General features: G+C 43.9%; 1 protein-coding gene across 3 annotated transcripts in view; it reads left to right on the forward strand.

Moving 5' to 3' along the window:
- INO80C (INO80 complex subunit C) overlaps positions 1-12949 on the forward strand; it is a 28814-nt gene extending 15865 nt beyond the window's left edge. Inside the window, exons 3-6 of one of the 3 annotated variants that reach the window (XR_014162196.1) lie at positions 1431-1542; positions 6597-6664; positions 8609-8706; positions 12724-12746. Coding sequence is in view for 2 of the 3 variants with exons in the window: in XM_081884467.1 (XP_081740593.1) it covers positions 1431-1542; positions 6597-6664; positions 12724-12855 (312 nt within the window). In the remaining variant the exon portion in view is untranslated. Of the gene's footprint in view, positions 1-1430; positions 1543-6596; positions 6665-8608; positions 8707-12723 lie in introns of all 3 variants that reach the window. The other 2 variants (XM_081884468.1, XM_081884467.1) reach the window with 2 other exon arrangements.
- The last annotated feature ends 2517 nt before the right edge of the window (positions 12950-15466 follow it).

Here is a 15466-nt window from a genome sequence, read left to right on the forward strand (position 1 = left end):
ATCCACCATGACGCTGGTCTTGAAACTTTCCAGATATGAGGCATACTGTATATTTTGCCCAAAACTGCAATGTAGGGCCCACTTAAATGTATATGCCCAACGCTCTCCCCCCTCCCCTTTGCCACACTACTTTTTCTTGTTCTCTCCTCCTTTTTTGGTTGCTGTTTTTCTTCTTTCTTCCATTTATGTATTTATTTGTTTGTTTATTTTAAAAACTCAAGAGCTGGTCATAGCAAATAAATGCTGAAACAAGTTGCTTTTACTTGATACCTGAGTCCCACCAGGGAGGGGCTAGCTGGATCTCCAAGGCAGGGAGCTGAATAGGCTGGGTGCCACAACAAAGAAGGCCTTTTCTACCATACCCACCAACCCAGGGGTCGGCAAACTATGGCTCACGGGCTGGATCAAGCCCAATTGCCCTCAGGATCTGGCCCACGGACGGACCGTGGATCGTATGGATTCTGTTCGTTAAATTTTTTTCCTGCACCGCCATTTTTTGGGGGGGCGCCATTCCCCCCCACACCCACCCACCATGGCGCTTCCTCCCTCCCTCCTCCTGGCTTTTCCCCACCCTGCATAGAGGAGGAAGGGAGCTGGGCTGAGCTGGCTGAGCGCCACTTTGGGCAGCACCTCTCTGGAGCCAGCCAGCCCTTTCGGGCCGCTCGTCCTGCTGCCGCCGCCGCCAGCCTCTGCCACTGCCACTTGCAAGGGCAGGCACAGGAGGGCAGGCACAGGGAGAGTGCAGCACCACCAGCAGCAGAAGCATAGGTAGGCAGGGGGAGGGGAGGGGTTGGGGAAGCCCTTCAGTCATTGGCCTCCCTGGCATGTGGTAGAAATAGGCAGCCCAATGTCTACACTCTGCAGTTTTTGCTAGTTACATTAATTAATTTTAGATGGACATGTATGGTAAAAAAAATTAAAAGAGGGGGGCAATGTTGTAGGTTGTGCCTAGAAATAGGTCCCAGGTCTAAAAACTGAAAATGCAAGACTGTTCTTTCCAATAGTACACTGCTGCATTAACAACACTGGATAGTATTCAACTAAGTTCTTCTCAGATCCATTGAAATTACTGAACCTCAGTTAGTCATCATGTCTGTTAACTTCAATGGATCTAGTAGGACTAGCATTGAATACCACCCACAGGATTTTACTCAGGCTTCCTTTATTTGAAGAAAAATAACGTTTCCATAAAACTTTTCTCATTAAAAGTCTATTTCTCCATTTTATTCATTTTATCCAAGCGCACTAGTTTCGGTACAGGTCAAAATGTCCTCCTGTTGGTTGCTGCTAAAGAAATGTTGTTCATTTTCTGCCTAACTTCAGCTAAATGGGTGAAATAATTTTAGTAGCAATTGAGTCCAGCAACGAAATGCTACTTTGAATGTATTAATAGTGCATTTGTTTTTTAAACCCACTTTTAACCATTCCAGCACTCTGGCATTGGTGGAGCTGCAGCTGGCAAGAAGAACAGAACCTGGAAGAACCTGAAACAAATCCTTGCATCAGAAAGGGCATTGCCATGGCAACTCAATGATCCAAGCTGTAAGCTCCTTAGATGCTTTCCATGTATTTATAAATAACAGCTTTCTTGAAAATACACCTAAGTTGTTTTCTCTGCAGGAGATAGATTGTGGCCAAGTTTACCTATGCAATTAAAGATCAGGTGGGCATTTTTCACCATAAAAAGGAAAGGCGCATGAATGAAATGACATGGGACTGGGGTATAAATTCCCTGCAAAGGATGAGAAATGTGAATGCAAATAGCACTGGTTCACTTGGGACTACCCACTGCTTTCTCTGTGTGTGCTAGAGTGCCATCCTGTGCATGTCTGCTCAGAAGTAAGTCCTACTGAGTTCCTGTGTGAATTCAGTCTGCATATACGGTAACACAATTGGCACCTTTTAAAAAAATAATCAGTCTTTCATAGTTGTCAATAGATCCATTCTCCACTAGCTGTAATAGCAAAATACTAAGAACAGATAACAATATAACATCATTGTCATGGCTATCTAGTTAACTTCCACAGGCAACTAACTGGCTGGCTGCTGTAGGAAACAGAATATGGGAATTGTGTAATCTTGATCTAATTTAAGAATGCATATTCTCAAGAAATTAAGTTTTGCAAACCATACGCCTTGAGTTTTCAGCCTAACAACTTTGTGTGAAGAGATTCTTTGAATTAACAATGAGGTGGTATGCACATTTCAGTTGCAGTATTTTGGCAAGCCTCTAGTGTCCTGGTGCCCATACTTGTCAGCAGTACCTTGATAGTGCAAACTTTTTAAAAAATCAATGTAGGGCACTGGCTTTCAGGCTTCTTGCCATCATGGAACTCTTTCCACATTTATTTTTCCACCAAGGAACTCTGAAGAATCACAGAATATTCTGGTTTGTGTTCTAGGGTGCACACTCAATTCATAGGAGACCTGCCTAGGGATTATTGAGCCTATGGAATCTCAGAAGCACATTCTCATATTCCCTAGAGGCTGTGCATTTCATGGTGTGGCTGGTATTCTCAGAAAACTACATTTTACAAGACCGATGATGGCAGACAATCTTCAAGAAATCCCTGATAAGCAGTCAGTGACCCCCAGACTTCCTAGAAACACCACCGGACTAGAGTGCTAACAGCCAAGCCAACCCTAAGATTTCTTGCAAGACTGCCGAATTAACTTGGTGTAACCTAAAGCATATAGACATAAGAAAAGAAAAGAAAGAAAATGTGTGTTTCTCATAGTAGAGCCGTTGCTCTATTGTAGACCATCTGACTTAGATGTAGAGGGTTCCGGGTTCAGTCTTTGGCACCTTCCAGTAGAGATAGGATTATCTAGCTGGATTTGGTATAAAGCACCTTCCCTTGATCTATGTTCAGAACATGGGCCAAGAAGTGTGCTAAGAAAATGCAATAAAAAAGGACTGTAGGTGGAAACCATGCAGTGCTGATACAATTTTGGTCAGGAGCTTATTTGAGCTAGCGTCTTACTTTGGATGTAATTCTATGCCTCTGGATTGTTATATCTGTTTTATTTACAAATGTGTAACACCCTATTCTTTGTCAGACACACTCAGACTTATAGCTGGACTGGATGTTATGGCTGCAGAGTAACTCACAACATGATAGTGGTCCCAACTCATGCGGTGAGTTACTCTAATGATGTGGCAGTGGAGAGGATTAGTCCTGCGGGAGTAGCCACTTCCCCATGGGGATAGTAACATCTTCACTAACTCCCAGTGTAAAACGTAGCCCCTTTAATATTTTTTGCAGCCACTTAACTAGGATTAAAGGAAAGTGGCAGTAGAAGGCTTTATTAGACTTTAATTCTTTGCGCAGAAATAAATGTGCCACTAAGTGTTTTTCACCATGCTGGCCTTAGCCTGGTGTGTTCCTAGTGCCTTGTAGCTGGCAACCTGCTGATGATGCTATTTCTACTGCATTCTCTGGTTTCAGAAATAAATTTGCATATATTAGAAAGGTGGTTAGAAAGCAAACAGTTGAAGGATGTAAAAACATCTGCTCGGGAGTATTTTTCAGAAGATATTCATGCCATACATAATGATTAAAAGAAGCTGATCTGCTAACTTGGAAATGCTTCAGCCATAAAATCTGTACTAAAATCATCTGAGAGGAAGCGAGCTACAAAGACAAAAAATAGCTTTGTGGTGAATATATGCTGAAATTGAGGATATTTTAAAGCACTTTGCCTGTAGAAGTGTTTGCTTGTGGCAGTGTTTGCTATTACTCCCTAAGCAGCTCCAGTGACTAGGAATTTCCAACTCCTCATTTAAGCATTCACACAATTTTCTAGGTCATTGACCAGGCTTAAAGTGGTACACGCTTAAAGATTTATCTGATTTAAAAGATTAGTGCATGCTCTCTCCACGCACCCTGGATTATATTAGTCTTGAGCAATGTTTGTGGTCTTATAATATGAGAGGCATATGCCAAAGGGTGTGTTTTTCATATATAATGCTGATGAACCTGCAAGCTACAGGGTGTTCAAAAAGTAACTATACACTTATGGACAATGTAATATAGGTGGTGTATGGTTACTTTTTGAACACCCTGTATTTGCAATATATAGCAGCAATTTCTCCCAGCCAGTTGCCTACGTTTAGGTTCCACTTTCAGATCTGGAGACTAAACTCTTCTTCTCATCTAGCAACAGAGATCTGCACCAATAGTTGGTACAAAGGCACATACATTTCCCTTCTATGTCGAATGTCCTATTGACCCTATTGGATGCATCTTTCAATGTGACTAAAGATGCATATCAACATCTGAGGTCACAGGTCATTGTGCATAACTAATTGCCCACATGGGTGATGCTGTGGTCGAAACCACTGAGCCTCTTGGGCTTGGTGATCAGAAGGTCGGCAGTTCAAATCCCCACGATGAGTTGAGCTCCCATTGCTCGGTCCCTGCTGCTGCCAACCTAGCAGTTCAAAAGCATGGCAGTGCAAGGAGATAAATAGGGACCGCTCCGGCAGGAACGTAAATGGTGTTTCTGTGCGCTGCTCTGGTTTCGCCAGAAGCGGTTTAGTAATGCTGGCCACATGACTCGGAAAAACTGTCTGCGGACAAATGCCGGCTCCCTCAACCAGTAAAGCGAGATAAGCGCCGCAACCCCAGAGTCGTTCACAACTGGAGTTAACTGTCAGGGGTCCTTTACCTTTACCTTTTTACTGCTGAATTGGGATGTTTGTTTTTATCTTTCTCTCTTGCTATTTATAATTAGCATTTTGTATTAGTCATTTAGCACCATAAATGTGTGTACTTTTTTTTTAAGTAACAACAAAAAGACAGATTCCTGCTTCACAGGCTCTTACAATCTAGAATTTGATGCAGGGGATGCAATGGTAAAAAGAAGGGTAAACAGTGAAAGAATATGTTCGTTTCAGTGACACACACTTAGGTAGATGAGAAGTAAGGGAATAAGCCAAATTCTTAATGGAAAAGGTAGGGTTTATGGAGGTTTGAAGGAAGAAAAACAGCTGACTTAATGTAATAATAATAATAATAATAATAATAATAATAATAATATCATCTTTATTGTCATTGCCCCCTCTCGGGGACAATGAAATTACTTGGCTGCTCCATCCACCCAGGTAGGGCACTCCACACAAAATGAAAACAACTATAAAAACACTAATTAAAACAATACAGTATAATACAGCAAGGAAGATTAGATGACTTTCAAAGTCCAGGCTTCCCATTCAGGGCTGAGATCGCTCTGGAGAAGAAGCTGTTCTTGAGACAGCTCGTTCTTGTCTTCATCATCCTGTATCTCCGTCCCGATGGCAGGAGCTCGAAGAGACAGTGACCAGGATGCAATGGATCTTTTACTATGTCCAGTGCCTTCCTATGGCACCTTGTGGCATAAATCTGCTCTAAGGTGGTGAGTGGGCAGCCAACAATGCTCTCTGCTGCCTTAACAACTCTGCACAACCCCATCCTGTCCTGGGTAGTACAGCTTCCGTACCACACACATAAGCCATAAGTGAGCACGCGCAGCAGTTTCTGCGGAAGATAATGTAATTAATGTAATTGGGAGTTCCAGGCGCAAGGGAGAAAAGGTGGACATTTGAGAGATTGAGTGATCAGTCCTATATGTTTCTACTCAGAAGTCTCATAGAATGGAGCAAGGCTTATTTCCAGGTTAACAGGTATAAGATTGCATCCTAAGAACTTTGGATGACTGGTGATGGAGCTGGAGAGCAAAGGTTTGTGTGGGTGGAGAGATAAGGCAACACCATGAAGTATTTGAAGCTACAAATAAGTATGTGCTAGATCTGGGACTGAACGAGAAAGTTTGTTTGGGTATTTTAAATGAGGCACCATGTAGTCTGTGACGCCACATCTTGAGCAGAATTGGTGAAACCGCTATTTAAGACAATAATGTGAGTAATGTCAGCATTTAATTTGGTTTAGTACTTGCTAGTGGTGTGCTCCACATTGTTTCGCTAGACAATGCAACCTGACTCTTCCATGCTTAAAAAAAGGTAAAGGGCCCCTGACAGTTAAGTCCAACTGCGAACGACTCCGGGGTTGCGGCGCTCATCTTGCTTTACTGGCCAAGGGAGCCGGTGTTTGTCCACAGACAGTTTTACCCGGTCATGTGGCCACCATGACTAAGCCGCTTCTGGTGAACCAGAGCAGTGCATGGAAGTGCCGTTTACCTTCCCGCTGGAGCGGTACCTATTTATCTACTTGCACTTGACGTGCTTTCAAACCGCTAGGTTGGCAGGAGTTGGGACCGAGCAATGGGAGCTCACCCCATCGCAGGGATTCGAACCGCCGACCTTCCGATCGGCAAGCCCAAGGCTTAGTAGGGTAATAATGCTTTCTGCAAATGCATTCAAGCTGACAAAGCTAGTGTGCTCTGCATGTGAACAATGTCCTGCCATCACTGCCACTAGCCTCTCTCTCGATTAAGGGTGTGGATTCTCAGGGATTGGAAACAGGACTCCAGTCAAATTGATGGAATGATTCTAGTCAGGCCTCAGGCCCAAGAATTTGTAAATTAAGAACTGCTTTCCAAAAAGAGGTTAAACAAAGAATTGAATGCTTCTTTCTCTCTTTCTGGCACACCTCCAGATTTCAGCATAGATGCTCCTCCTTCCTTTAAACCAGCCAAGAAATACTCTGATATTTCAGGACTTCCTGTAAGTATTTTTCTTTTCATATTTCTTAGATTGGCTTTGGTCTTACTCTGTCCTTATTCAAACTCCTGCACAGAGGGATGGTCCTAAATAGCAGTAACAAGTTCTCCCTGTTCTGGGGAACCATGTAGTACTTTTGGATAGTTATCCTCAATTGGGAGAATTGTAAAGGCAGACAAACCTCTTGGAAAAACCAACCTGTCACTGCAAATCTTCTTCAAAGTATAACCAAAGCACAGCATTGGCTGGGCAGTATGGCACACACTGTCAATTCACTCAGAACAAAGATGAGGTCCAGCCAGTCTGCCTAGTATTTTTAGGAAGTGATTATTTACCCTAAAACATGCCCCGGTGCTCTCTGCAACACACTTGCATTCTCTGCAGGTGGAAAGTTTAAAGAAAAAACTCTGGCTGTACAATAAAACACATTTTTAACAATTTGCCTCAAGACAGTAGGGCCTATGATCTTTTATTTAACTCCTATTTAGTTCCTTTCAGAGTAAAACCTATCCCCCAGGTGGCTTACAGAAGATAATTAGTTTCATGTAAATGCGGGATAATTTATAGTTTCATATTTATTTATTTATTTATTTATTTATTTATTTATTTTCAGCATTTAAATCCTGCCCTTTATGCTTTCATGATGGCTTACAAAAATCACTTCTAAGACAGTTCCTGCCCTTAGACTCACAATTTAAAAAGATATGATGAAGAGAAAGGACTCAGGGGCGTCTTACCCATAGAGGCAATTGGCGCGGGGCACCAAGGCGCCAAGTTCTGGAGGGCGCCAGGGAAGAGGTGGAGGCTGGGCACAGCGCCTCCCAGCATCAGCTCGCCACCCTCGCCTGCCTCGCTGGAGCCTCCGCCTCTTCCCCGCCGGAGGAGCCGCCCTCCAGCCGCTGCCTGCCTCCTCCAGCCCCTCAAAAGGTCGGCAACTCTGGGAAAGGGGGGGCGCAGGAGGGACCTTTGCACCACAGCACTGGATATACTTAAGACGGCCCTGAAAGGACTGCATAGCAGGAGGAAAAAGGAAGCTCAAGCAAAATTTCTTAGAGTTGCAGCCAATGTCATGGCGATTCTGGCAGTCTTGTCCTTGATAAAGATCAATCCCTCCCTTAAACACCCCCCCAATTCAGAGCTGGTGACCACAGGCACCAGGTTCTGCCCACCTTTGACGTCACGCAGTGGGAAGGGGCCTCTGGTAGCCTTTTGAGACCTGCCTTTGTAGGTTCAGGCCAAAATTCCTACCTAGGAGAACAGCTCAGCCTCTCCCTTGAATTGGATGAGTCCTTTTTCACTAAGGAAACTGTCGCAGGTGTAAACACACCTTATGCCTTTTTTCTGGCTGTTTGGAAACTGGGAAATTCAAAAGGACAGTTACCAGAAACGAACCAATTTGAGTTACTTTCATGGAGTGCTTTCTAAGGGTTAAAAAGGTAAAGGACCCTTGACAGTTAAGTCCAGTTGCAAATGACTCTGGAGTTGCGGCACTCTTCTGACTTTATTGGCTGAGGGAACCGATGTTTGTCCACAGACAGTTTTGCTGGGTCATGTGGCCAGCATGACTAAGCCGCTTCTAGCGAAACCAGAGCAGCGCACGGAAACGCCGTTTACCTTCCCGCTGGAGCGGTATCTACTTGCACTTGACGTGCTTTCAAACTCCTAGGTTGGCAAGAGCTGGGACTGAGCAATGGGAGCTCACCCTGTTGCAGGGATTCGAACTGCCAACCTTCTGATCGGCAAGCCCTGGGCTCTGTGGTTTAGACCACAGTGCCACCCGGGTGCTAATTATGTGCACTTAGTAAAATGCAGTTCCCTAGGACTCTTTAATTGTACATTTTTAGACATAGTGTGTAAGTCGCTCTCTAAGAGGTTCAGTTTTCCAGTTCTTTTTGGGTGGAAAGCTTAGGAAACGAGTGTTCAGACACATACATAATTGTTTTGTAGCTTTATGCTGTTGTGTACTTTATGGAAAATTGAGAGGACACACCCATACCTCAAGGAGCTTAAGAGCTAAAAGCAGACAGAAAAACAACAGAAGAAAGGTAGGAAAACAGAGTTATGGGTAAATGAGGAAAAAATATGTGACTATTTCCATAGGTAAAGCCATCTTGAATCTTTTTGGGGTATAAGGCAGGGTAGATTTTTTTTAAGTAAATGCAATAAAATAAAGGTATCAAGAAATCCCTTTATTTTATTACATTTAGTAAAAAATGTCTACCTGTAATTCAAGCCTGTGGGGTAGGCAGACTTCTGGTTTACCTTCAGAAAGCTCTCACTGTCTGTCATTTTGCCTCTAAGTCTCGGAGTTCTGAATGTGTGCCACATGAAGTAACACAGAGATTACCAAAAACACCCTACAGCAAAAGGACTGTTTGCTTTTTGTTCCATTTTGGCTCTCTTTAATTTTCTAGGGAGTTTTTCCTTTTACCTTCTAAACCTACCTTGTAGCACTGCCTATATTGTTGTGGGTGGAAGAATCCTCTGGCCTCCAATAAGAGCTCTCAGCATCACCTGTTTCATTTAGATAACTGGATTAGTGGGTGTTGTTGTTGTTTTTAAAAAAGCAGCTTGAGATCTTCAAAGGAAGCCCTAAATTCGACTTTGCAATTACTTCCTAATGTCAGGTGCAAAAGGGATAATGTAAAAATCTAAGATGCTCCTTGTCTTCACAGTGGCATCCTCACTTGTCCTGGTTGAAGCTGGGGTTGTAAAGAGTCTTGATCATTAAAATGGAGAAAGCAATGAACATTTTCATCCAGACGCTGTTTGCAATTTTCAAACCGGCATTAGGAAACGGTTGGGGCCTGCAGAGGAGGCGATCCTGCACCACCACATGATCTGCATGTGGGGATCTCTGGCTTGGTCCCTCCAGGAGCAGAACTGGGAAAGACTCTAGCCTGAGAAGTTGGTGAGCTGGCAGAGAAGACAGCACTGGGCTAGAGGGACCAGGGGCCCATCTGACCAGGGCCGTCTTAAGCATATGTCGACCTTTTTTTAGGGAGGGAACACCAGCAGCGGTAGAGGACGCCTCTTGGGATGGGACAGCGCTACCAGCGACGTGCCCACTTTGTGGGGCTGGAGGAGGCGGGCAGCAGCTGGAGGGCAGCTCCTCCAGCGGAGAAGAGGCAGGGGCTGGACACGGCACCTTCTGGCTTAGCTGGCCGCTTCGTGCCACAGTGGCCACAGCAGGCGGAGGCTCTGGGCGCGGTGCTGCTTCAGCGTGGCATGGCAGAGGTGGGCGAGGGCAGCGAGCGGGCCAGGGGAGCCGGCCCCGTGGAGATCCACGCGCCTGATGCCCAGCTCAAAGACAGCTAGCACATGCCTGAGCCTCAACCTGCTGGGCGAGCGAGCACGCCGAGCGAGTGGGCCTGTACCAAGTGAGCAAGGGTGCGTGTGCCCCTCCCGCCAAGTGTTGCCTCAGTTTTTAGCCTTCTGGCACCCCGCAGAATTCAGTGCCTACAGGCTAAAAGGGGGAAAACCGAGCCAACGCTCAGCGGGAGCGGCACTCAGCGCACTCGTTCGGTGTTCCACGGACTCTCAGCTGGCGCCCTCCAAAACTTGGTGCCCTGCACCACTAGCATCTATGGGTAAGACGGCCCTGCATCTGACACAGTTTAAGGCAGCTTCATTTGCAGCATGTCCAGCTGTTACTTTTGGTCCTTGCATAAAGGTGTCCATCAGCTCTGCTACTTTCCAGAACTTCACTGCACAGGCAGTTCTCAACAAGGATGTTGAGTAGCCCTTCTGCCAGAGGCATGTAGAGGAGCTGTTGGGAGCCCCCATGTATAGTGTTCAAGGGCCATACTAGAAAAGCAACGTCCATTGCAATAGGCCAACCCCTGAGGTTGGGGCAGGCTCGGTGGGCTTCCTAAATCGAAAGGGATGGATCATGCAAAGTATTAGCTTTTGCCTCAGCATGTCATCATTTTTTAATATTGTCATTCTGCGGCCATCATATTAAAACAAGAGTTTCATTTAGGGGCTGCATTTGCACTTTTTAGATTTCTCTTGAAATTTAAAAGATGAGCCCCTGGTCATATTAATGCAACAGAAATTTCATTCAACGCTGGAGGTGGGGAGAATTAAGTGCTCAAACATCTGCCTCCTTTTGAAGACAAACCAGCCCTGTTGCTATAGCAACAAAGATAATTATATATAGCTCAGCTCTGTCTGTGGTCTTCACCCTAAGCTTACAGAAGTGTAAGACTTTTTCTCATCAAAGTACAGTGTTACTTTATCTAACTTATTGTATAATTTGGGAGTGAAATTTATATATTCCAACGTAATTTATATAACCCCATTGCAGTTATTGCTGGGATGTCTCAGTGTCTTATTTCCTAAGATGAAGAATATGAATTGAAGATAAGTTAAGGCCACACAGTTTTTGCATTGCTGTAGTAAATATATCTAGACAGATAGTTTTAAATAGAAAATATTGCTGCTGGAATATCTCTCTAGGCATCCATCAGTGTCTAAATGTTTCTCCAGGAAGAATCAGGAACTCCACCGGGCATAACACTCAAATCACAAAGTTATATTGTGGGTTGATGTGCCTCCTCTCACACCACTGATGGAAAACTCGACACAAGACTATAATAGCCATTGAGAGACCCATCTTCCTCCATGAATTTGTCCAGTCCCCTTTAAAAACTGCCTAAATTCCATTGTTAATTATATACTGAGGAAGTACTTATTTTGTCTATCTGGAGCCTACAGCCAATCAATTTCATTGAATTTTATAGACCACAACTAAGTACTAAGTTTAAAGTCTTGTGTCAGGTTTTCAGGCTGCTAAATGGAACCTCCTTACTCAGAAGAAATAGACCTTCTGAATACCAGTTCTTGTTGGGCAAACGATCTTTATTTTCTTTTCTTACATTTATAATCCTACCTTTCTTCCGTCATGGAACCCAAGGCAGCCTACATGTGGTTCTCCAGTGCTTACCCACCCAGGGTGGTTTGCTGGCACTCGCTGAATGTTGCTCTTAGACCAGGGGTCAGCAACCTTTTTCAGCAGGGGGCCGGTCCACCGTCCCTCAGACCTTGTGGGGGGGCCAGACTATATATATTTTTGGGGGGGGATGAACGAATTCCTATGCCCCACAAATAACCCAGAGATGCATTTTAAAGAAAAGGACACATTCTACTGATGTAAAAACACGCTGATTCCTGGACCCTCTGCAGGCTGGATTGAGAAGGAGATTGGGCTGCATCCGGCCCCCGTGCCTTAGGTTGCCTACCCCTGTGTTAGATAATCCGATGAAGTATATTTATTCAGAAATCTAGCTCTGCAGGTTAGCTGTGAGAAAGGAATGCTGATGAGCATTCAGAAAGTAAGCTAGTTCTTCTAACTGCCCATCCATTTGTTGGTGTAACCTGCCTTACACAATACAATTAAATATCTTGCCTGTTTATATGTTATTTATTGACATGGTTCTCTAAAGTTCTCTTTCAGAGGCGATCACAGAAATGCAGTTATTTGGGTTCACTGTTAACAGTGTTTGTTTCTTTAGCTTTCGGTGGAAATTAACATTTCACAACTAAACCACATAAAGAACTATTTAACTGCTAGGAATCTGTATGAGCAACACCATGGTGACCAGTCATTTCCTTTTGCTCTTTACATCGTGTTTTGTGATCTTGAAATAATTATGATTTCAAAAGCTTTGCTAAAGTTGCAAAAATGTATTCAAGAATATTGCCATCATTTTATTAAGGAGACAATATGCCTTTTTAGGGCAAACAACGGGAGTGAACCATTTCCATAGTGCCCCGATTTGTGTGTGTGTGTGTGTATAAATAATTTTATTTATTTATTACAGTTCTTACGTTACATTGGTAAACATTATCATATTACATCACAAGGCTTATTATACTATAATTTTCAACATGTATACATGTATATTTCAGAGGGAGAAGTGGCTGGGGCTAGCATGCTAGATTAGTTGGACCTTTGCTTTAATTCATTATGGTGTTGACTAGCATATTTTCACCTGTTTTAAAAGTGTGAGTGTTTTCACAATTTTCAGCTCAGATGTTTGTGTGTGCTCTTCTTTTAGGCAAACTACACCGACCCACAGAGCAAACTGAGATTTAGTACCATTGAGGAGTTTGCCTACATTCGGATGCTTCCTTCTGATGTTGTTATGGGTTACCTCACTCTAAGGAAAGCATCAACTGTGGTTCCCTGAGAAGAGGAAACAAAAGGAAATCACTGTGCATTTGTGTGTATATACTAGGTCAAAGTTCTTCAAAATAAAATATGAATTATGATTATTGATTTAACCTTGATGCTTATATTTCCTTTGTAAACAATTTGAGCAATGTATCATTGTATTGGAGCCACACTTACAATCCTCCACATTTTATACATTCAGTACTTTTCTTCCAGGGTTTTTTTTTTATTTCTGGGTGTTAGTTTTGGCTTCTTACATTTTTCTCTTGAAGCGTCTTGACGTGACCTATATTTTTCATGAGATATGCTGCTGTCTTACATCTCTGAAGGCAGTGGCCAATAGGAAAACTACCTAAAGAAGTACTATGTACATACAATTGGTTGGGGGATGTTAAGGCAGCTATCTTATATGCAGTTACTTAGGAGTAAGCTTCACTGAACTTAACGGGGCTTACTTCTCAGTAGATGTGTATAGAATTGCGAAGTCTTTCTGCTAGTAAGCTGGTAAACGAAAGCAGATGTATAATTATGTCCTGCCAGCCTGGCTTGTGGTTGGAAAATTATACGGTTCCATACGAAGAGGGTACGTTAGCAATTTCTTTCACTTTCCCCCCACATCAGAAAGAGTACTGCAGTACTCTAACGAAAAGTTACTTCCTTTCTTTGCTTTTGGACCAACCCTTTTTAACACTTCAAATCTCTTGGAGAGTTAGCAACAACCTTGCATAAATCTGATTTAAAGGAGCAGACACTTATTAGGGAGTTAACTTCCACTTTCTTTTGCTTTTATTTGCTTTTATAAAAGCGCAAATCAACCACAGAACAAAATCACCACAGAAAGGAGGTGTGAAATATCAATGCGGAGACAGAGAGGGGGGCAGAGACATCCGTATTCCATTCCAGGCTTTTGATACAATGCAAATTATGACATGTCTATGAAAATAAAAACTTCACTTTCGAGTCAGAGGCTTTACAAGAGTTATGAGACGATCGTGACATTTAAGAATCACACAGACAAAAACACACCCAGAGAAGATCTGGTTAAATAAAACTGCCATAAACTTACATTTTTCCTGGACACTGAATACCAGCAAACGATAGAAGTTCAACAGCTCTTTCAGAAAATATGCAAGCTTGTGCAGTGCGACAGATTTCTAGAAGAAGAGAATTCCATAACTTTGGGTAAAAAGGTAAAGGTACTGTATTTTTCGCTCCACAGGGTGCACCGGACCATAGGGCGCACCTAGTTTTTAGGGGGGAAATAAAGAAAAACTATTTTATTTTCCCCACCCCAGCCCCCAGAACAGGTCCAGGAGCGGCGGCAAGATTGCGCACACCTTTGCCGCTCCCGGAGCTTGTGGGCTGGGGACAGGGGAAGCCCCAGCTTCCCCCAACCCCAGCCCCCAGAACAGGCTGCTATCCGCAAGCCTTCGGAGCCCGAAAGCTTGCGGATAGCTGCCTGAAACCTGGGGAGCGCAGCGGGAGTTGGCGCTGTGCTCCCTAGGCTTCAGGCTGCAGGCAGCTATCTGCAAGCCTTCGGAGCCCAGCGGGAACTCCCGCCGCGCTCAGAAGGCTTGTGGATAGCTGCCTGAAGCCTGCATTCGCTCCATAGGACGCACACACATTTCCCCTTCATTTTTGGTGGGGGAAAAGTGCGTCCTATAGAGCGAAAAATACGGTACCCCTGACCATTAGGTCCAGTTGTGGACGATTCTGGGGTTGCGGTGCTCATCTCAGTCTATAGGCCAAGGGAGCCGGTGTTTGTCCGCAAACAGCTTCCAGGTAGTTAACCACAAACGCATCTCTTTGGGCCCTTGCTATTTGAATTTTGTGCCTCAGCAGTACATTCAGGAACGTCTTCTCAGTTGTTCTTAATGATTGTGTGGTACAAAGGAAAGGAAACAAACTCTTGAGTTATGCTGGGCTTAGGCTGGTGTGGGCTTTATTGGTTAAAAAACAACACCTTTGATCGCACCTGTAAAACACTAGGGGATAATACAGATGCTGATAGCTTCCTGAGCAAAGAGGTGGCCGAAGAGCAAAAGCAAAATTCAGTATTTTCCAAGAGCAACTATTGCAATGCATGAGGGAGGATGGATTCAGAATGAGCACTCGGATCAAGCAAATCTGACATTCATGATGTGCACCTGTTCAGTAATGATTCATCTTTTATTTACACACCTTTTTCTATAATATAGCTAATAATAATAATAACAACAGTAAGCATTTTAATTATTCTGTCAACATTTTCCTTTAAATGTGCCAACTTTGGGCAGCTGGCACACTCTGGGAGAATGGGCAGGGGCGCATTCTCAACTGTCTCTCAGATGTTTGGCTAAATGTGGACAGATAGCTAAGGGAAAAACTCATCCAGAGCCAGTGACAGGAAAGAGCCACTCAGAAAACCAGCACAGGGCTAGTCACGCAGGCAGGCTTGCCGTGCCCCTTCCTTCTCACCATCTGGTTTCCCCTCCAAGTTCTGAGTCACATTCTTCCTCTTTTCCCAAACGGAGGGCTTCAGGAAGTAGGTTGTTTGGCTTGGAATTAGTCAGAAACAGGTGGCTCCACCTATTGGGAGTTAGTCTAGAGTCTACAACAAGCAGCCCTTTGTTTTGAACAGCTCTCCT

This window comes from Podarcis melisellensis, assembly GCF_964234715.1.
Source record: "Podarcis melisellensis genome assembly, chromosome: 13".
Taxonomy (NCBI): Eukaryota; Metazoa; Chordata; class Lepidosauria; order Squamata; family Lacertidae; genus Podarcis; species Podarcis melisellensis.